Below are 23,981 nucleotides of genomic sequence, written 5' to 3' on the forward strand. Positions count from 1 at the left end.
TCAAATAAAGTTATCTTTGACTGCAGTTTACCCACTCCGTGTCGTTATTTTAGCGCTGCGTGTAGCACACCGCTACGTGTTTTTATCGCTATTAATATACGTCGCCACTGCCAATGCCCGACACCCGCCAGTGCGCGATTTCTTTTAATTTTTCGATCCAAGGTAGGCTAACGATGTAGTAACCTTCAACCCAATGTCTTTTTTTCGGAGTTCAAAATGTTTTTGGTGCATGCAGAAATGTAATTTCATTTGCTCTGCAGGAGTTCATTGATTTCATAAATGCAACACATTATAGTTTGTTTATACATAGCATAAAGGCAAAAAAACATTGTATGCAGTGTTATTTCATTTTAACTGTCAAACGGGTTTTGTGGCTCCCAGTGTTTTCTTTTCTGTGGGAAGCATGTCCATATGGCTCTTTCAGTGGTAAAGGTTGCCAACCCCTGGAATAAACAGTCATTTCATCAGGACACAGGATTTCCAGCATCTGCAGAATCTCGTTATATTAATAACATCTTTTTTGCGACCATCTCATGCCCTTAAGTGACGATATCTATGTTCTGATGTTTAATATTCCCAAGCAAAGCTCGAGGCTCCATCACAACATCAAGGGCTCTCACCATTACTTTGCCAAACTAAACTCAAAGTTTAACTATGTGAGCAGCTTAACCCTTCACCTATCGCAGAGCAGCTGCTGTCTCAATCTGGTGCACGACTCAACGTCAATGTTGCATGCATAGTCATTCTCATAAGGTTGTCATGTTGCATGAAGTTGCTGCTCACTGACTGCTGTTAATCTGGTGCAATGGCCAACAATTACTAACACTGTCACTGCTCTTTATAAACAGTCTGAATCTATAGGAACTACACGAAAGCCAGCAAGCAAGGACGCTTGGGGAAATAGGCAGAGTTGGTTGAGGTTGCATGTACAAGTAATCTTTTTGTACCATCATTTACCTCATACTATTATAAAAGTTTTAGAGATATCTATCTACAACTTTAGAGGGTAGAGAGATGCAGCCTGGATTAGAGAGCATGCCTTCTGAGGATAGATTGAGCAGGCTCGCGCTCTTCACTTTGAAATGAAGGAGGATGAGTGGTGATGTTAGATGTATACATGATTATAAAAGGCATAGATCGAGTGGACAGACCTCCCCCCCCCCACCCCCACAGGGCGGAAAAGGCTAATCATTTAAGGAGATTATCATAAATATCCCAACACGGTGATATTAACCCTGATTCTGATTGGACAAAAGTATAGGTAGATTATTTACAAAGAGAATGATGGGTGTAAGGAAGACCTTCTTTGTGGTTGCTGCTGCTGTGAGGTCCGGGACTCTGCTGGGAAGAACAGGCCCCCAGTCCTCAGGGTCACGTTGCCGATGGCCGTTGGTCGGGCCGTCTTAATACGCTTGGCAGAGGGTGTAGCTCGGAGAAGCTGTGCCAGAGGGGATGGTCATCGGCTCGGAGGTTTGACGGACTGGGAGTCCATTGTGGTCAGGTCGCTTTCTGTGTGTGCTGCATCTGCGAGGCTGAGTCGGGTGGCACCGTGGAAGTCCATAACGGTGGTATTCCCTTCTGCCGCCGGCGTGGGATGGCAAGTCTGTCGGGACCCTGGGAACTTGTGGAAACTGTGGTGATTTCTTTTGAACTTAGTCCTTTAACATCTTGGACTATTTTTACTGTGCCCAGTGCTTTTTTTAATCAATTATGCTATTGTTTGCACTGTTGTAACTATGTGTTGTAATTATGTGGTCTTGTAGCTTTAGTTTTCAGTCTTGTTTTTGTCTAGTGGCTTTGGAGCTCCTTTCCGGGAAATGCGCTAGACGGTAGCGCGATATTAATACGCAGCAGCCTCTCCAGACTCTGGATTGGGGATTGCCAAATGTTATGTGGATTTTCTGGTGCAGTCTGTTTTGTCATATGCTTTTGTGCTATCATTCTGGGGGAACGTTGACTCATTTTTTAACTGCATTGCATTTGTGGTTTCTAAATGACAATGAATCTGAATGAAAGACACTGCCACAGGTGGCGGTAGAGGCAGATATATTAGGGATGTTTTAAAAACTCAAATTGATAGATGGATGATAGATAAATGGTGGGTTATGTAGAAGGTAAGTCATCTTAAAGAGTAGTTTAAAAGATCAGCATGTGTTTTATGTTTAACCGATACATGGCTTACCTACTCCTAGCCTACCGGATAAAGCAAGCTGCCCAAAGGGAGGGAGCGAACTGCTGATTTTGAAAAGGCAAATGACAGAGGTGTAAGTTTCATGATAAACTCTTGGTAGTGCTCCAATGAGGCAGTTTTGTCAAACTCGCTTTCCTGCAAGTTTACTTACCTAGTGAGTTTTCATCTGTGATGCTCACCAGAGTTTATATACCACCAGAAGCCAATTATAATCAGTGTCTGAGATTCTGCATAATACCATCACCAAACAAAACAGACTCCATGCCAATGCATTTTAAATCATTTCAATTAGGCTTGTTTGAAGAAATCCCTGCCCATTTATCATCAGTATATAACCTGTAGCACCAAGGGCCTAATACACAAGACAAGGAATGCCTACTGTTCCATACCCAGACCACATTCAGGGAAATTTGATCACTCAGCTGTTCTCCCACCTGAATACAGGCAGAGGCTGAAGAGCACGGTTCCAGAGATTAGAAAAATAAAGAGATCATCACAGGATTGCTTTGAGTCGGTGGACTGGGTCATGTTGAAGAACCCTTGAAGAAATGTACCACAGCTTTTAAGTCTTTAACTAAAACAATTGTAGATAAGTGTGTCCCCAGAAAATCAGCCTTCAGCAAGCAGAAGCCCTGGATGAATCACGAGATCCACAATCTGCTGAGGGCCAGATCAGATGTAATCAAAGACTAGGAAATCGGCAGATGCTGGAAGTTCAAACAACAACTCTTCCTGACGAGAGGTCTCGGCCCGAAACGTCAACAGTGCTTCTCCTATAGATGCTGCGTTCCCCCAGCATTTTGCTTGTGTTGTTGTTCAGATTTATTCAAGTCTGGTGACCAAGAATGTCACGAGGTCCAGGTACAACCTCTGGAAAACCATCTCACTGGCAAAATGATAATTCCAGACTAAACAATGAAGGATGCTGAACAGATGTGGCAGGCCTTGAATACTATCACCTCTTCTCATCAAGCAACACAGGTGACATAAGCATTGATCATGTGGCTAGCAAGAGGCTGTTCCCCAGGGTTGAAATGGCTAACAAGGGCGCGTAGTTTCAAGGTTCTTGGAAGTAGGTACAGAGGGGAAGTATTTCACACAGAGTGGTGGGTACAATTGGATCCTGGATTTCCTCACTTGTAAACCCCAGTCACTTGAGATTAGCAACATTTCGTCCACAAACTCTATTAGCACAGGTGAATCACAGGGCTGTGTGCAAAGTCCCCTACTCTAACCAACTAACACTTATGACTGTGTGGCCAAGCACAGCTCCAATGCCACATTCAAGTTCACTGATGATAGCACTGGGGTCATCAAAGGTGGTGACAAACCAGCATGTAGGTGGGAATTTGAAAATCTGGCTGAGTGGTGCCACATCAAGCACGTCTTACTCAATGTCAGCAAGACAAGGAACAGATTATTGAAGGAGGAGGAAACCAAAGGTCCACAAACAGTCCTCCAAGAATCAGAAATGGAGAGGGCTAGCAACTTTGAAATGAGCTTGCAAAGGTCTGGCATGACATCTAAAATTTTGACCAAATTCTATAGATGTGTGGCAGAGAGTACATTTACTGGCTGTATCACTCTTCCTAAGAAACCTGGAGCGATAGAATATGAATTACATATGAGCATACGTTTAATGAGTCATATCACCAAGATGCTTCTAAGAATTTTGATGACAAGAGCTAGATACAAGCTGAAATAGGTAAAGAACAATGTGGTTTTGTGAAAGACAGAGGTACAAGAAATGCGACATTGATGTTAAGGATACTATCAGAATGAGCTATTCAAGTGCAAAAAGATTTGTTTGTTTTATCGACTACACAAAAGCATTTGATAAATTGAAGCACAGTAAGTTATTTGAAATATTACAGGAAACTCTAGATCTAGATTTGAAAGACCTCCGTCTAATCACAAATCTGTACTGGGAACAAACTGCCACTGTAAGAATAGATGGAGAAGTGAGTCAGTTTACGAAAATCAAGAGAGGCGTTAGACAAGGGTGTGTTTTCCCCCCTGATTTGTTTAATGTGTACAGTGAAACAATATTACAAAAAAAAGAGACATCTTGGGAATCAAAGTTGGCGGTGTAACATCAATAATTTCAGAAATGCGGATGACACTGTGTTAATTGCAAGTACGGAGGAAGAACTACAAAACTTAATTGATACCGTTGTTGAAGAAAGTTCAAAAATGGGTCGATCCATCAATTGCAAAAAGACAGAATGTATGTGATATCCAAAAAGGAGAATCCTATCTGCAGGCTGAGAATAAACAGGGAAGACATAAAACAAGTACAGTCGGCCTTCCTTATCTGCGGATTCCGCATGCACGGATTCCACCAACCGCGAATCGGGAAAACCCGGAAATTCTCTCTCCAGCACTCATTATGAGCATGTAGAGACTATTTTTTCTTGTCATTATTCCATAAACAATACAGTATACCAACTATTTACATAGCATTTACATTGTATTAGGTATTATAAGTAATCTAGAAATGACTTTAAAGTACAGGCAGTCCCCAGGTTATGAATGAGTTCCATTCCTGAGTCTGTCTAAGTCAGAACAGTTACATCTGGTATTATTTAGCGTCAGTTAGTCAAACGTTTTTCTTAGTATATAGTACATATCTTACCTTTCTACGCATATAAAACACTTAAGAAAAATACGTATTTCAATAATTAAACCATTGCGTTGCTTAGTGATAATTGTAGCTTTCATCGGGGCAGGGCCTTTCACATGCTCCATTAAAATTGTTCCGATTGTTGACCGACTGTAGCCTAACGCTTTTCCAATGACCGATGGCGTTTCACCTCTTTCCGATCGCTTTATTACTTCCACCTTATTTTCAATCGTGATAATTTTCGTGAACAGAAACACTGCGGATTCAGAGCTGCACCACCAGGTCCTAATGTCCACTGCACTGAGCATGTTAAATAAAGTCCGGGGCTCCGCTGGGTCCCAAAGACCACCGCACTGAGCCAGGTTAAATAAGGGACTTGAGCATCCGTGATTTTTGGTATCAGCAGGGGATCTCGGAACCAATCCCCCATGGATAAGGAGGACTGACTGTACAGCACTTTTGCTATTTAGGAAGCTGGGTGACATCAGATGGCAGGTGCGACATGGACATCAAAAGAATAGGGATGGCAAAAGACACCTTTACGAGAATGAAGAGTATACTGACCAACACTAAACTAGGCATGACAACCCGCCTCAGAGTACTGAAATGTTACGTTTATTCAGTTATGTTATATGGCTCAGAATGTTGGACAATATCTAGTCACATGAGGACACAAATTGAAGCAGCAGAGATGTGGTTTTTAAGGAGGATGCAAAGAATATCATGGACAAAACGAATATCCAACGAGGATGTCATGAACACAGCAAGCACAAAAACAGAAATAATGTCTGAGATCATGAAAAGGCAATGTGACTTCATCGGACAGGTGATTAGGAAAAAGGAGTTAGAATGCACGGTAATTATGGGAAAGATTGAAGGGAAGAAAGCAAGAGGAAGGCAAAGACAAATGATGTTGGAGACAGCAGCTGGAGAACTGGAAATGAACACCAATGAATCGATCCACTTGACCCGAAACAGGAGTGTGTGGGCCATGGCAGTCAAAGCTCAAACTGGGCAAGGCACCTGATGATGATGATTATCATAGCCTGGTATGGAAACACCGATGCCCTTAACCAGAAAACCCTACAAAAAGCAGTGGATAAGGCCCAGTCCAACTTGGGTTAACCCTTGCCCACCACTGAGCACGTCTACACGGAGCACTGTCACAGAAAAGCAGCACCCATCAGGGACCACCACCCAGGACACGCTCTCTTCTCGCTGCCATCAGGAAGGTGGTGCAGAAGCCTCATCACCGGGTTTATGATTGTATTTCCCCTCAACCAGACCTCTTGAACCAAAGAGGTCATTCACCCCATCACTGAAGTGTTCCCACAACCTAGGGACTCACTTTTAAGGACTCTACTCATGTTTCAATATTCATTCACAAATAAGAGAGAATCTGCAGCTGCTGGAGATCCAAGCAACACACACAAAATGCTGGAGGAACTCAGCAGGCCAGGCAGCATCTATGGAAAACAGGTCAGTCGACGTTTTGGGACGAAACGCACCCCTGCCAAAGGGTTTCAGCCCGAAACATCGACTGTACTTTTCCTAGATGCTGCCTGACCTGCTGAACTCCCGGAGCATTTTGTGCTTCTCAATAATCATTGCCTATTTGCAGTTTGCCTTTTGCACACTGGATGAATGCAAAGTTGGTGTGGTTTTTCAGCAATTCTGTTATGGTTATTATTCTATTATGGATTTATTAAGTATGCCAGCAAGTAAATAATCTAGGGTTGTATAAGGTGACATATATACTTTGATGATAATTTTACTTTGAACATTGTGGCCAAAGGGCCTGTAGCGTAATGTTCTCAAAGTACAGGTTGAAAAGACTAGACAGAGTGGATGTGAAGAGGATGTTTCCGATAGTGAGTCTTGAATCAGAGGGCACTGCTTCAGAATACAAGGACATCCCTTCGGAACAGATGAGGAGGAATTTCTTTAGCCAGTGGGTAGTGAATCTGGAATTCATTGCTATTGTAGAGGCCAAGTCATTGGGTATATTTAAATTGGAGGTTGATAGGTTCTTGATTCGTCGGGGTGTCAAAGGTTATGGGGAGAAGTCAGGAGAATGGGGATAAGAGGGATACTAAAATCAGCCATGATAGAATAGTGGAGAACACACAATGGGCCGAATGGCCTAATTTGCTCTGTTATCGTATGGTCTTGTTTGGAAATAAATGTTCATACTGGCATGCTGTACATGTGATAGCTGAAGCTGGTAGTGGGGATGTAAGAAACTGAAGAGATTGTGACACGTCTTATCAGGAAAATTAGCATGATTTAGAAAGCAGGTATGAACTATGATACAGTAAACCAGGCTGACCTTTTTCTCCTTCAAACTGGTGGAAAATCTCAGCCTCTATTCCTCATTGGTACCCGTGTCTACAATGAGTATGACTTCAGTACAGAACCTGCAACTTGAAAACTCTGCATCAGAAACCACACAATACAGAAGAAGTGAAGACCAAGCTAATACCGATTAACATAACGCAAGCAGAATATAGAAAGTAGAACAAAAAACAAGGTCAGATGCATGCTTGGTATTGGAAAATAAAATGCTTCTTGTTCGACATTCTCACGTCTAGCTTCATCTCAGTCTGAACGGCTCATATCGAAACTGAAGACAAGGGTTTCTTTGGTGGAAAGAGTGCGCTTAATGAGTAAACAAATTCAATTTTATTACAAAAATCCTTTTCACAAGCAGTAACACAATTTCAGCATGATACAACTTTGCAGCTGGCTACCCCTTTCTGTGGAAACCGGTTATTCCAGGAGGTGGTCAACAAGGGAGGACCCAAGCACTGCCTAACACGAGCAAGATCATGCGCCTTCAAAAGGTCACTGAAGTCAGAAACTCGACCAGCAATGACACTCCTGCAATGTCAGGACTAACCGCACTGAAGTTCAAAAGAGCCTGCTGTAAACTTCAAACAGTTGTCAGTAGAGCCCAAACCCACCTCAAAGGGCCACACTGGACTGCTCCACTGAACCTTGACATTCACCCGTTGGTCACTGGTTGATGTAGCACTTGATACTCAAAGGGGCCATGAATTAGTGGGACACTGAGGAGCAAAGGAGCAACCATGCCAGAACTATCAGAATTTAAAACTATCTCAGGAGCAAGGCAAGAAACATGCAACACCTCCCCTAGAGGATCTTCGGAAGGAAGCCTTTAAGCAGGGTTGATGAGCTATTTTGATGACTTAGCCCTTTCAACAATTCGACAACCTCTTGGACTCGTAGAGATGTATATCCTGAGCTTAACCCTTCCAATTCCCTACCCACCTCTGCCACAGGCAGCCTAAAGCCCAGCTGCAAAAGGAAGGGGGTTGGGGCATGGGCAAGCAACTCAATCACGTTAAAATCCCAGAGCTACAAGAATGCCAACAGGAGCTCCAAAGACCACACCCCTGGGAGAGGGAGGGTCTTTGTGGATGGGTTACAGCCAGGGATAACTTGACAGACTGACCCAGGACAGAGGACTCTGGTCAGCTTCTGTTGGCAGACGATGTCCCAGTAGGAATGATGGGCCAAGAATAATTTCCCTACTTTTCAAAACAGTAGACCACCCCTTCCAGTGTCATAGCATGCTAATTATGTCCCCTCCACCCACACTTCCCAGGGTACTGACGGGCAGCAGGTGTAATCTGAAATCCCTCAAACTCAAATCTTCATGACAGACACAGGCAATATGCAGCAGTGCAACCCTGAAAAAATTAGGTTGTGCATATATAAAAAAAGTTTTCCTCCTTGAACCAATGGAAATCTTCCCCTCCCTGCAGACCACAGGGGACACATTTACTGGACACCAACATGGAGATCAAGATCTTGAAGTGCAACAGGGTAGGAAAAACTAACTTCTATAAAAAATAGGTCAATATTTAAGCAGTCAGCATGTCCTTTAGTCACACCCCACTGTGCTTTTATATCTGTCTGATGCACAGAAGGCGCATGTTGAAATTGACTACTTCAGATCAGGAAGATGATCTGATCTGACACCATAATCTGGTTGTCTTCCTGCATCTTGTCAACGGCAGCCTGCACCTCCTCCTCGGAAAATGGGACCTCGTTTCCTTTGTTGATTGAAGCCATCAGGGTTTGCATTCCAAGGGACTGTGCATGTACAGCCTTGAATGCATCTAACAGGGCAGCTTTGAACGCCTTCAACCTGTGCCGGGATTAAAGATCAGATTAGGACCACAAAACATTATAGTCACACACAGGGATGTGCCCCAAATCCAATCAGAAAGCACTTCAGCACCAACTACAACCAATGGCAAGGGATACAACTCGTGTTTGACTGCTACACAACTTTTCTCCAGACAATCTGCAATCCATAAATTCAAGCAGTCAAGCAAGCTGACTTCCGGCAAAAGGAGGGAGGGGCTTTGAGTTTAAAACCTGCAAGGTAATGTCATAGCTCTATAAAACCCTGACTCAACCGTACTCGGGAGTATCCAGTTGTTTTGGTCACCTCATTCACGGACAGGAGTATGGACGATTATGGTTCACGTGCCAGTCAAAGGGAATGGAAACAGTTTGGTACAGACTAGGATCTTTTTCTGTGCCGTAGTGTTCAATGTCTCTAATTTGGCAAGGGGATGAGAACTAGTGATAGGGCTGAAGATGGGGCATTTGGAATGATGTTGCGATAGTCATGGGGGATTTCAGTCTAGAGAGATGGATGGATATTGTATTGATCCCAAGGAAATTACAGCGTCAGAGTAGCAATACAAGTGCACAGTACAAGTATACAAATATGGAGGCAGTCTGGGAAAGTCAGGGTCATGCTGGGTCCCAAGGGAGTGAATTTGTAGAATGCTTACAAGATGGTTTAGGGCAGCTTGTGGTTGAGCTCTAGGAGATCAGCTATTCTGGATTGGGTGTTGTGTAATGAACTGGATTTGATTAGAGAGCTCAAAGTGAAAGCACCTTCAGAAAGCTGTGATCATGATATGATTGAACTCACCCTGAAATTTGAGAGGGAAAAAACTAAAGTCAGATGTGGAGTTTAAACTCAGCCAACTCATCTCACGAGGTGTTGCACTTTGGGCAGGTCAAATGAAATACAATATACAGTTAGGCCCCTTGACAGCAGTGAGGTGCAGAGGGTTCTTGGGGTACAGATCACTGAAAGTGGTCCACCCATCTACATTATTCATTTGAATTATTAATATACTGTATATTACAGAAACCTAATACTGATACTTGTAGAATACCACTGGTCATGGACCTACAACCAGAATAAAAGCTTTTAATGCCTACTACCTTCTATGGACAAAACCAGTTCTGAATCTAAACTTGTAATTCATCCTGGATGTCCTGCGTTTTTACCTCCGGAATAAACCCACTGTGAGGGAGCTTATAAAATGTTTATGAAATTCCATGTAGATAACATCCACTGCCTTATCCTCATCAATGTCCTTTGCCACCTCCACAAAAATCTCAATCTACAAGCTATAAGTGATATTACATTAAAAGAGCACAGGCTCTGGGACTATAGACAAACCAGACCCAGAGTCATCTTCACCCCTCCCACAACTGCTCACGGTTCAGAAAGTTGGCCTTGGTAAAACCAAACATCCTCCATTTTGAACATGAAAGTATCTGTGATCCAGAGGTGGTGTCAAGATGGACTGACCTTTCTTCACTGAGCACAGTTTCAGTGGCTCCATCACCGAGTTCCATCCGCTCACCTGCATCAGGGGTCTTTGGAGTGCGTGGCTGGGCTGAGGGGCAAAGAAAATAATCAGATTATTTCCTCAATTTGGTCACATACATTAATGTTCTACATCCGAACTAAAGCAGGTCTTAAAAGTCTAGACCTATGTACAGCACTATAATAGCACAAGCTTAACTGAATCCTACTCCCAGAGCTGACTGGTGGAACTTTACCATTCGGCCTGAATCAGACTACAAAATATCAGAACAAGATTAGGTCATTTAGTCCATCGAGTCTGCTCCACCATTGCATCATAGCTGACTTATACAGTTAGAGTTGCCTGGGGTGTTTTTGTTTGCTTCATGGTGTAGTCTTAAACTGACTCACCGGCAGTTGGACCTTCCAGATACAGGTGTATTTTCACTACAATCAATTGAAACACCTCAACAACACAGTGATCTCCATGTGATTTCTAAAAACAATTGGCTGCACCAGTGATGATCAGATGTGTCATATCGGGGGGAGAGGGGTGTGTGAATACTTATATAATCAATTATTTTTATATTTGTAATTAACAGATCACTTTTTTCCCCCCACACTGACACAAAAGAGACTTTTGTCTGTTGATCAGTGTCAAAATCCACTGCGATTCAATGTTGTAAAACAATAAAATATGAAAACTCCGGGGGGGTGGGGGGGGTACCCTCGACGGCAGGTAGCCTGGTACCAGTGACGCGTTGGACATCGATTATGTTTCTCCAGAGGTCATACCGCTTGGGTTTCGTCTTACATTCCAAAGACGTATGTGCAAGGGTTACTGGGTTGTGGCATGCTACGCGAGGACTGAAGCATAGGCACACTTGCGGGCTCCACGCAGCACACCCTCAGTCCGCGTAGGTCGCTGACACAAACAACGCATTTCACTGTAGGTACACGTTGATAATAAAGCAGATCTTAAATGGAAATTAAATCAAAATCTTGCCTTGGTTTCCAAGGTATATTGTGCGGCTCTGGCCGTGTAGACTCTCATTCAGCAACAGGAAGCCCTTAATTTGGTGAATTCACCTTAAACACCCAGGCCAAGTGACTGTGACGAACGGTAGCGACTCGGTCTCAAGTCTGCCTTTCACAGGGTACATGCTCCTATGCAGTCTTTAGAAAGTTAGTGACGGTTTAAGAAATGAGGACTCACTGTCTGGAATCTCCTCAACGTCACTGAAGTCGTAGGGGTCGTACTGCTCACCCTCGCCCAGCTCCCGTCTCCTCTTCCTGCCTTCACCACCTTTCGACTGCGGCTTCCTTCTGAGTGTGCAAAGAATCAAAATCAGAAACAGGTTTATTCCCACTGATCACACCGTGAGATATGGGCAGGACAACACCAGCAATCACCAATCAGTTTGCACGTCCTCCCCATCACTGTCCGAGTTTCCTCAGAGTGCTCAGGTTTCCTCCCAGAGCATGCCATGTTGGTGCGGGAAACACGGTGACACTCCTCGGGCTGAGCTGGTCGCTAACACAAACACATTTCAATGTAAGCGTGACAAATAAAGCTAACCTCTGGTTGGGCAGCACAGGCTCGCTGAGCCAGACATGCCTGCTACCATGATGCACTTCCGCATCAAATACCCAACGCAATTTCACTCACAGTCACTGCACGGGCCCCCAGATGAAAAACCGATACACAACACAGAACCAGGTGCCCGCCTGCATCAAATACCCAACGCAATCTCACTCACAGTCACTGCACGGGCCCCCAAATGAAAAACCGATACACAACACAGAACCAGGTGCCCGCCTGCATCAGCGGGATCTTTACCTCTTCTTGCTGTCGCTGTCATCCTGGGTCGCCTCCTCTTCCTCCGTCTCCACGTCACTCTCATCTTTGCGTGGTTTCTTCTGTCTCTCCAAAACCTGCACACCACAGACCAGCGTTCGGTTTATGGGAATTGGGTGGCTTTGACAGGATAAACTATGCTTTTCTGCAATCATAACCGTATGTGCTACTCCTGTTCTATGCGACTGGTAATGTGTTTAGCTCCTTTGTATCAGAGAGCTTATGATAAGGTAGATGGAAGTCTGCTTACTGGAGATGCCTGCCACCTCACCAACGTGTGCAGCTGTCCTTGGAAGCTCTACTTTGTTGCAATGATTAATGAGGCACCAGCTTGCGGGAAACAGCCCTAACACACAAACACAACAGGCTTTGCAAATGCTGGAAATCCACAGCATCACACACAAAATGCTGGAGGAATTCAGCAGTCAGGCTGAATGAACAGTTGCTTCAACACTGGAAAGGAAGGAAAGGGAGTAGAGCCAGAAGGTGGGGCGGGGGGAGGTGAGGGGAAGGGGTAATGGCTGAAGCGAGCTGAGGAGTAAGGTTACTCTAGCTCCTTTCCCTGTTGCTATTTTGGGCAACTTTGAATCTGGGTGGCCTACAGGTACTGAACACTGAACTGTACTGAGTATGGACTCTCTCAATTTTTGCTTTTATATTCTGTTTTCGCTCATTCGTTCTAGTCACCGTTTGCGTGGTTGGTGGGGGTGTTTCTTTGAACATGTTCCATGGTTTTCTTTGTTTCGTGGCTGTGGAGAATACGAATCTCCCGGTTGTATACTGCATACATACTTTGTTAACCAAATGTACTTTGAATGGGTGGGTGGGTTGGGGATAAAGCAAGCTTCCAGCCTCTCTACGTTGTACGTCAATGTCTTGGATAACACAATAGGTGGCTTTGTTGCAAACTTTGCGGATAATATGAAGATAGGTGGAGGGCCAGGTAGGTTTGAAGTGGAGGAACTAATAGAGGACTTTGCCTATCCTCCTGATCAAAAGGGCAGATGGAATATACTATCGGCAAGGGCTGAAGGAGGAATCTGATGCAGGGTACAGTGGACATGTAATTAAGTGGAGGGAAGAAACCAGAGGGAGTGATGGACAGGTAGGAGATGGAATAAAAAGGGAGCCGGAATGGAAAGAGAAGGGGAGGGGTGAGAAATTACTGGAAGTTAAAGAAGCTGATTACTTATGTTATCAGGTTGGAGGCTACCCAGACAGAATACGAGTTGTTGCTTCTCCAACTGTTTACTCCTCTCTATAGATGCTGCCTGACCTTCAGAGCTCCTCCAACACTCTGTGCATGTTGCATTAGTTGACACATTTGCACATGGTCACATGTTCACTTAGGAATTGAGATTCTCTCAACTTTTTCAGCCAGGCAAACAGTAAAATGAAAAGCAAAATGAGTGTGTACCAGCAGATTGCCTCAAAGAGAAAGCTGCCAGTTGTTTTCACACCAGGCTTAGGACATACATGCTCTGCAGCTGAAAGCCATTTCTACTATTGGCTGATAGAACATACCTCAGCCCATGATGCTGTGCCACCATTTAACCTACTCTTAAGATCAATCTTGTCCTCCCCCCTACACTTTTCTGTCATCCGTGTGCATATCTAAAGAGTTTCCAACATGTTTCTATTATATCTGCCACCTCCCAAGCTCTTAAAAAACCTGCCTCTGACATCCACCCTATATTTTCTTTTAATCTCTTTAAAATTATGTATCCTTGTATTAGAATTTCCACTCTGGCTGGCCACTCAATCTACACCACTTATCATCTTGAACGTCTCTATCAAGTCACCTCTCCTTCACTAAGGAGAAACAACCCAACTAATTTAACCACTCCTCATAAGATATGGTCTCTAATCCAGGTGAATGGATGACACCTCTAAAGTTCCACATCATTCCAAGAAAGAGGCAAAGAACCGAACATAATAGTCGGCATGTGGTCAAACCAGGGTTTTATAAAGCTGTAACATTACCTCAGGCCTTCTGAACTCACTCCCTCAACTAATGAAGGCCAAAACACCAGGCACCTTCTTAACAATTCCACCAACTTGTGTGGCAACTTTAAGAGATCTATAGACATGAACCCTGAGATTCCTCTGTCCCTCCATACTAAGAATCCTGCTACTAACTTTCTCCTCGGCCTTCAAATTCAAGCAACTAAAGAAAAGCACTTACAATTTTCCATAGTCATGGAACACTACAACACAGAAACAGACCATTCAGCCCATCTAGTCCAGGCCAAAATATTAATCTGCCTTCCCATTGACCTGTGCCCAGACCATATCCCTACCATCTATGTATCTACCCAAATCTCGCTCAAATGTTGTGATCAAGCTCACATCAACCACTTCCTCTGGCAGCTCATCATTCCACACTCACTCTGGAGTGAAGATCCCTCATTATGTTCCCCATAAACATTTCACCTTTCAGCCATAACCTCTAGCCTCACACAACCTCAGTGGAAAAATCCTGCTCGCATTATACCCATAATAATTTTGTACACCTCTGTCAAATACTCCCCCCCGACTCTCCTAAGCTCCACAGTACTAAATGGAGTTTCCGGTTAAACTCAATCTGCCTCTTCCCAGCCAGGCTCTGCATCCTGTCAATGTCTTGTTGTAATCTATGGTAACCTTCTACACTATCCGCAACTCCAAACTTGGTGTCAGCTACAAACTTATACACACACCCTTTCACTTGCTCATCCAAGTCATTTATAAAGATCTGATGAAAGAATTTGTTAGGAACGCACTTGGACAAACACAAATGCTCACAAGCCTTTACCTTCTTGAAGTAAGCATACTGAACCAGTTCAACAGCGGCTTCAGCATCTTGGAGGTCGATGGATTTGCTCATGCGAGCTTTTGCGTGCGCAGTAGACAATCTGATCAAGGTCTCCAGGGTGCGGGCAGTGACCGGTGAAGTCTAAGTGGAAAGTGTGGTGGGAGAGGAAAGACACTGCTCATTAAAAAGTCCTCCGTCCTTGGTAAAAATTCACTGCTGATCACACCAAGGTGAGGAGCAGCCAGACTGAACAACATGGCATGCACAAAATGCATTACTTTACACAGTCCACAATAGTGCACTGACTACAGGAGGAAACCAAAATATAAAAGCAAGTAAGTCACGCTGACACCTCTGAACCTCCGATGAGGACTCTCTAAAGCTCAGGATTTATAAAGCATTGATCAGAACACACCTGGAGTATTGAGATCAGCTTTGGGCTCCCTATCTGAGAAAGTATGCACTGACACTGGAGAGAGTTCCAGAGGAGCCACCTTAACTGCGCTTTCTTTTTACTCTATTTTTATGTATTTCTAATTTAACTTACAATATAGTAATTTCAAAAAATGTATTGCATTGTACTGCTGCTGCAAAATTTACATTGGTTGGTGACAAATAAATCTGATTCCTTACAAACACATGCAGCTGACATGGTGAATGGAAGGGTAGACAGTAAATGTTGAGAAGACTACGAAGGAGGGATTGATCTTGGAATAGGTTAAAAGGTTAGCACCACACTGTCCTATGTTCTATAACATAGTTACAAGAGACAGGCTGGGAGGTGGTGTTGTCTAGGTAGCTATGGATGTGAGATCAGTGAGGGTGAGAGAATCCATGGGTTACACGCTGTGTAGGAGACAGTGTCAAGTACAGTTGCTGATGTAACGAAGAAAGGTGCCGGGGTAGGTTTGGAACGAGAACTGCCCTAATTCAGCAGTGGAAGGGCAGCATCAGAAGCATCACAAATCCTGCGAATCTCGAGGAACGGGGTCCTGTGAAAAGGTTGAGGGATGACTCCATAGAGGAGTGTACATGACAATGAAGCTTAGATTCATTGGACAGCCAGAGACTTATTCCCCATGGATAGAAATGGCTAATACAAGCAAGCATAATTTGATGACTGGAGGAAGTATGGGGGTGGGGGGGGTCCATGTATGAGCAAAGGGCTAGATTTATCTTGAAGTAGGTTAAAAGGCTGGCCCAACATCACGGGCTGAAGGGTCTGTACTCTGCTATACTGTTCTATGAGGGGACGGGCTTCTGAGTCGAGTCTCCTGCTCCTATTATGCAATCACACTAAACGAGATAACTGGATCTCCCGGAGGAAACAGTGACACCAAGCCACAGTGACTGGTAACCAAACAGAATGGGAATGAGAAACCGAGGAAGAATCTCTACAAAGCGCACACACCCGAGCCACATCGGAACTCATCTGGTCCTGGCTGCGCAGGCTGGAGTACTCCTCCGCAATGTAGTTGGCTGCTTCTGCAGTGAGCACAGGTTTGACAATCTTCGCAACATGGATATATTTGCGCATGAACTCCATGCTGACGATCTTCTCTCTGAAACACAGGAAATTAAAGGGTTAACCTGTGAGGAGCGTCTGATGGCTCTGGGCTTGCACTCGCTGGAATTGTGAAGAATTAGGGGGTATAACAGATCTGAATCTTGAGGCTCTATTCCCTAGTTCTTGTCTCACTAACCAGTGGAAACAACTTTCCTGCTTCAATTGTTCCATTTATAATTTTTGTTATTATGTCATAATATTATTATGCCTTTCATAATTTTATATGCTCCACAAGATCCCTCGTTCTTTTTAGTTCCAGCCAGTATATTGCCAGTCGATTCACTCTCCCAATAGGCTAACCCTCTCAACTCTGGAATCAACCTCGTGAACATCCTCTGCTCTGCCTCCAAAGCCAGTACATCTCCCTTGCCCAAATTTACCAAGCCAAAGACAGAAATTGTTCACCCACAAAACCACCTAACCTTTTCCTTTTCCACCTCTGTGCATTGTTGTAATGAACTGATTTGTTTGCACCTCAGAGCACATGACAAAAAGCTAATCTTCCAATCTTGCATTCAAACCCAGAATCATGCGTGGTTGACAGGGTGGATATAGAAGTTATTTCCAGAGGCCAGGCAGGCCACTATCAGTAACATGCCATACAGAATTCAGGTGAGGGGAGCCGGCAGCCTCACACTCTGCTGAGATAGCGACATCTTAGCACGCAAAGTCAGCTCCAGCACACTGGGAAGAGATCTACCGTGCGACCCAACAGCCAGGAAGGTGGTCTGCAACACTCCGTGGAGCGCGAAGGGGGCGATGAGGCACAGTAGCAGTCATGGTTATTCGCTGCAACCAAGGAAGTTGTGATCACCACCTGTACCACTGGAGCCAGTTGAGAAAGTGGAAATGTCTTAGTCCAATGGTCCTTTCACTTTAAAAATTCTCCTGCCAGTTTAAACACAATGGACAATGCCATAGAACTCAGGAGAAACTTTACACGATAGCATAGGAAGTGCATGTATCAGCTCACCGAGACAAAGTGGTAGTGATGATTAAGGCAAAACAGAAAGTGTCAATGAGTAATGACAACCACAAATACCAACCAACCAGATCAAATGGCATGCCGGTGTGCCATAGTGAAGTGGTGTTGCATCGTGAACTCATTTGTTGAGGACAGTTAATATACTGGACTAAACCTGAATTAGAGGGTATGTCTTATGACGATAGATGGAGTGAGTAAGGGGCTTTCTCTTTGGAGTGACAGAGGATGAGACGGGTGTATGAAATAAGAGGCATTGATCAAGTGGACAGTCAGAATTTCTTCCCCAGGGCAGAAATGGCTAATACACAAGGGGCCATAATTTTAAGTTGATTTGGGGGGGGGGGGGGGGGGGTAGATGTCAGATGCAAGTTCTTTACAGAAATTGGTGGGTGTGAGGAATGCCCTGAACACGGGCAGCAGCAGACTCAGATACATTAAGTACATTTAAGAGGCATAGAGATGACGGAAGAATGAGGGTTATGTGGGAGGGAAGGATTGGATTGATCTTAAGAGTAGGTTAAAGGGTTGGCATAATATCATGCACCAAAAGGGCTGGACCGCAGTATGTTCACACATTTAACCAGCTCCTTGGCCTCGACTGAACCTGCCTCCACCACATCTACAAGCAATAAACTTTAAATCCCAACCACACCCTGCAGAGAAAGGTTTCCCCCTTTTCGACTACTCCAAAGCCCAGGGCTCAGAGAGGAAGGGTGTTGGACATGGGGCTAGCAACCCCATCTCATAAAAACCCAGTGCTACAGGAACGCCAACAGAAGCTCAACAGACCTCATCCATGGGAGAGGAAGAATCTTTGAGGAAGGGCCACACCTGGGCACAACTTGAAAGACCGGCCCAGGAAAGAGGACTCTGGTGAGCGGTTGTTGGTGACCTATGTCCCAGAGGGTCAACAGCAGTGTATATTAATGCTCATTCCTGCCATTATTTAAGCTTAGTTGCTGTCCTCTTCACATCATATTTCAAGTGTCTGCATCCCAGTTCAGTTTGGTTTCCCACGTTCTCTGGCCCACAATAAAATTCTTAACCCAACACAATCAAGCTTCTACACTCTGGCCTTAATTTATGCCCTCTGCTTATCCTCTGCCTAAACAAAAAATATCAAACAATTGTAGCAGAATATGTAAAGAGAGCCTGCAACATGAGCAACACACACAAAATGCTGGACAAACACAGCAGGTTAGGCAGCATCTCTGGAGTGGAAGAAACGATTGACATTTCAGCCTGAGACCCTTCATCAGGACTGAAAAGAAACACAGACACACAGAAAACCTACAGCACAAAAGTTGTGCCGAACATGTCCCTACCTTGGAATGACGAGGCTTACCCATAGCCCTCTATTTGTCTAAGCTTCATGCATCTATACAAAAGTCTCTTAAAAGACCCTATCATACCCGCCTCCACCAGTGTTGCCAACAGCCCATTCCACGCCCTCACCACTCGAGTAAAAAACTTACCCCTGACATCTCCTCTGTACCTACTCCGCAACACCTTAAACCTGTGTCCTCTTGTGGCAACCATTTCAGCCCATCCTTGTTGATGATGCAAAGATCATCGCCAGAGGCTCAGCAATCTCCTCCCTCATCTCCCACAGTAGCCTGGGGTACATTTCGTCCGGTCCTGGCGACTTATCCAACTTGATGCTTTCCAAAAGCTCTAGCACATCCTCCTCCTTAATGTCTACATGCTCAAGCTTTTCAGTCATCACTACAATCACCAAGATCCTTTTTCCATAGTGAATACTGAAGTATTCATTAAGTACCTCTGCTATCTCCTCCAGTTCCATACACACTTTCCCACTGTCACACCTGATAGGTCCTATTCTTTCATGTCTTATCCTCTTGCTCTTGACATACTTGCAGAATGCCTTGGGGTTTTCTTTAATCCTGCCCGCCAAGGCCTTCTCATGGCCCCTTCTGGCTCTCCTAATTTCATTCTTAAGCTCCTTCCTAGTAGTCTTATAATCTTCTAGATCTCTAACACTACCTAGCTCTCCAAACCTTTTGTATGCTTTTCTTTTCTTCTTGACTAGATTTATTACTGCCTTTGTATAGCATGGTTCCTGTACCCTACCATAACTTCCCTGTCTCATTGGAACATGAGAGCTCTGCTCAAATATCCACTGGAATATTTGCCACATTTCTTCCGTACTTTTCCCTGAGAGCATCTGTTTCCAATTTAAGCTACCAATTTCCTGCCTGATAGCATAATTCCCCTTACTCCAATTAAACGCTTTTCTAACTTGTCTGTTCCTATCTCTCTCCAATGCTATTGTAAAGGAAATAGAATTATGATCACTATCTCCAAAATGCTGTTCCACTGAGAGATCTGACACCTGGCCTGGTTCGTTTCCCAACACCAGATCAAGTACAGCCTCATATCGTGTCAAGAAACTTTATTGAAAACGCCTAACAAACGCCACCCCATCTAAACCCTTTGCTCTAGGGAGATGCCAATCGATATTTTTGAAACTAAAATCTCCCAACATGACAACTGTTATTATTACACCTGTCCAGGATCTGTTTCCCTATCTGCTCCTCGATATCCCGGTTACTATTGAGCGGCCTACAAAAAGCTCCCAGTAGAGTTATTGACCCCTTCCTGTTCCTAACCTCCACCCACAGAGACTCCGTAGACAATCCCTCCATGGTGTCCACCTTTTCTGCAGCTGTGACACTATCTCTGATCAACAGTGCCATGCCCCCATCTGTTTTGCCTCCCTCCCTGTCCTTTCTGAAACATCCAAAGCCTGGCACTTGAAGTAACCATTCCTGTCCCTGAACCATCCAAGTCTCTGATATGGCCACTACATCATATCTCCAAGTAGAGATCCATGTTCTAAGCTCATCCCCTTTGTTCACAACACTCCTTGCGTGAAATAGACTAATCTCAAACCTTCAGTCTGAGCATGTCCCTGCCTATCCTCCCTCTCACACTGTCTACAAGCTTTCTCTATTTGTGAGCCAACCACCTCTTCCCCAGTCTCTTCAGTTCGGTTCCCACCCCCCAACAATTCTAGTTTAAACTCTCCCCAGTAGCCTTAGCAAACCTCCCCACCAGGATATTGGACCCCCTGGGATTCAAGTGCAACCTGTGCTTTTTGTATAGGTCATGCCTGCTCCAAAAGAGGTTCCAATGATCCAGAAATCTGAATCCCTGCCCCCTGCTCCAATTCCTCTCCAACGCATTTATCATCCACCTCATTCTATTCCTATGCTCACTGTCGCGTGGCACAGGCAGTAATCCCGAGATTACTACCTTTGAGGTCCTGCTTCTCAACTTGCTTCCTAAATACCTGTAGTCTGTTTTCAGGACCTCTTCCCTTTTCCAATCTATGTCATAGGTACCAATATGTACCATGACCTCTGGCTGTTCTCCCTCCCACTGAAGGATATCTTAGACGCGATCAGAAACATCCCAGACCCTGGCACCTGGGAGGCAAACTACCATCTGCGTTTCTTTTCTGCGCCCACAGAATCGCTTGTCTGACCCCCTAACTTCCTCCTCCTACCCTTCTGTGCCACAGGGCCAGACTCTGCAGAGGTACGGCCACTGTTGCTTCCTCCAGGTAGGCTGTCCACGTCCACCCCCCAAATACAGTACTCAAACAGGAATACTTATTTCAAGGGGTACAGCCACCGGGGAACTCTCTGGTACTCTCACTCTGGCTGTTTTCCCCTTGTGTCGTATTACTGTTTGTAAACTGCAGGGCACTAACGTACGGCTGTGTAAACCTGAAAGTGGAGGCCTTTCAGCCTATATTCACGCCAGTTAAAAAGGCAGGGGTTTAGATTTGAACTGCTCAGATCTTGTGTTGAGTTAACTGCAAAACGGAGGAACAAAGTCTCGACTGGTATTAGTGCAGGTAACTCGGAGCGAATGTTATCAACGATGGGATCTAAGCCACTGATCTGATGTGGTTAATGTCAGCGCTGTCTACATCCATTATCAGATTGTAAATTGCTGAGCTGATAACCATGCATCCTCTGAATCACTACCTCCTGGGCAGTGATATGCTGGCGCGCACTAAACTACAGCAGTTATATGTCAGCTCAATCACCAGTGAGTGACTGTACAACGTAAAAATAAACGTAGCTCCAGCAGGCTCTGAAGTGGGAGTGGGAAGTGTCAGCAAGGTTAGAATGGAGCAGGAGGCCCTTCTGGGGTGGTCTGCCCTCTTAAAATGATTTCCAAACACATTCAATACTTATTCATCAGCACCCTCTAATCTGTACACTCTACTTGTTAACTGCCTCAGCTTGGTACGGCAACTACTCTGCCTGTGACCGCAGAGGTGTGGACAGAATGGAAACCGGTCTCCTCTCCATGGACTCTGTCTATACTTCTCACTGTCTCAGTAAAGCAGCCACATTGAACCCATCCCACCCACCCTGGACATTTGCTCCACTCCAAAAACCTGAAAGCACATCCCACAAGGCTCAAGGACAGCTTCTATCCCACTGTTATCAGACTCGAGTGGACCTCTTGTATGATAACATGGACCCTTGACCTTACAACATACCTCATTACACTGCTTAATTACACAGCACTTTCTCTGTAGTTGTAATACTTTACTCTGTATTCTGTAACTGTTCTACCCCAAAACACTAATGATTTGATCTGCAAGGATGGTACGAGACCAGCTTTTCACTGTATCTCCGTACCTGCGACGATAACAAACCAAATTCCAACACCCATATAGCAAATCACAATCACAAGAGATTCTGTAGTTGCTGGAAATCCAGAGCAAGACGCATACATGCTGGAGAAACTAAATTCAGGAAGCATCTATGGAGAGGAATAAACTGTAGATGTTTTGGGCTGGAATGGAAAAAGGGACAGAAACTGCAACTAACAGCATGACTTGTTCAGCTATAGAGATTACAAAAGAAAGAGTAACTATTTGTTACATGTACATGGAAATGGAGAAATGCGACATTTAGGTCAAGGACCATCAGAGGCAGAGGATATGCTGGGGACAGCAACAAGTGTTACTGTGTTCCCGACACCAACATAACATCTCAACCCATACGTCTTTCGAATGTGGAGGGAACTGGAGCACCCTGAGGAAAGCAAAGCTGTCACAAGGAGAACGTACAAACTCCTTAGAGACAGCAATGGGAATTGAATCCTAATCTTACAGCTACAGGCCCTTTGACTACTACTGTATGACATATTGGGCACTTGGGGAGAAGTTTGGAGTTCAACTTCGATTTCTTCTGTACGTCCACCCAAGGAAAGTGTGGACTTTCCCAGGATGCTCTAGTTTCCTCCCACAGTCTAAAGACCTACAGGACAGCTTAATTTGTCATTGTAAATTGTCCCATGATTGGGCTAGTTAATCAAAACTGTGTGTTTGCTGGGACAGCATGGCTCAAAGAACCAATTCAGTGCTGTACTCTTAAATAAAAGTAACAATAACTACTCAACCTTGATTACCAGCAAATATAGTTAAATACTCAGCACAGGAGCAAACAAACTTGATTATTAGTTTCTCACAGGTTCAGGAGCTGACGATTGCCAAGTTAAAGACAGATAACCATACTGAATCTATCAAAAGTGTGTTGAAGGCAAGATGTCTGTCAAAGTTCAAAGTAACTTCATTATCAAGGTATGTATGTGTATGTCAACATGTACTACCCCGAGATCATTTTTGCAGGTATAAACACAGAAATACAATGAAAACCTACACACAAAGCAACAAGCAACCCAAGTTGACAAAGGTGACAAACTGTGCAAATACCAACAAAATAATAACAACAATGTAATACTGACAACATGTAGAGTCCTCAAAAGTAAATCCACAGGTTGTGTTCACTGATCAGTTCCGGGGTAAGATGATTCAGGAGACTGGTACTAACTCCCTGAACTTGGTGTGGTACCTGAAGCTCCCGTACCTCCTCCCCGATGGCAGCAGTGAGAAGAGAGCGGTCCTTGATGGAATCTTGTGGCAAAGCTCCTGGTTCTTTCCAAGATTGTAAAACTTTACTATATTCCGTAGAGCCCAAGCAATTCCCACTACGGCGCTCAAAGGCAATGGAGAGAAGCTGCAGCGTGTGAGCAAGGTCCTTTCACCCAAGGAGCCTGCACACTTGTGGAACGTGGGAGGAAAGCGGAGCACCTGGAGGAACCCCACACAGTCATGGGAAGATACAAACTCCTTACAGATGACTGAGCCCCGGGTGCTCTAATTGTTACACTAACCGCCACACTATTGCCCTCCTCGTTACTACCAAAAGAATGGAGGTACAGGAGCCTGAAAAGACACAAAATTGCTGGAGTAACTCAGCAGCATCGTTTG

The 23,981-nt window shown here is 44.5% G+C and overlaps 1 protein-coding gene across 1 annotated transcript in view; it reads right to left on the minus strand.

Moving 5' to 3' along the window:
* Nucleotides 1-4,196: 4,196 nt before the first annotated feature.
* Nucleotides 4,197-23,981, minus strand: part of mcm3 (minichromosome maintenance complex component 3) — a 75,885-nt gene continuing 56,100 nt past the window's right edge. The window contains exons 12-17 of the mRNA XM_059985439.1: nucleotides 16,522-16,672; nucleotides 15,111-15,251; nucleotides 12,299-12,393; nucleotides 11,675-11,784; nucleotides 10,462-10,549; nucleotides 4,197-8,988 (exon numbers count right to left, since the gene is read on the minus strand). Coding sequence (XP_059841422.1) covers nucleotides 8,790-8,988; nucleotides 10,462-10,549; nucleotides 11,675-11,784; nucleotides 12,299-12,393; nucleotides 15,111-15,251; nucleotides 16,522-16,672 — 784 coding nt within the window. The 3' untranslated portion in view covers nucleotides 4,197-8,789. The remainder of the gene's footprint in view (nucleotides 8,989-10,461; nucleotides 10,550-11,674; nucleotides 11,785-12,298; nucleotides 12,394-15,110; nucleotides 15,252-16,521; nucleotides 16,673-23,981) is intronic.

The sequence above is a fragment of the Hypanus sabinus genome, chromosome 12 (assembly GCF_030144855.1).
Source record: "Hypanus sabinus isolate sHypSab1 chromosome 12, sHypSab1.hap1, whole genome shotgun sequence".
Lineage (NCBI taxonomy): Eukaryota > Metazoa > Chordata > Chondrichthyes > Myliobatiformes > Dasyatidae > Hypanus > Hypanus sabinus.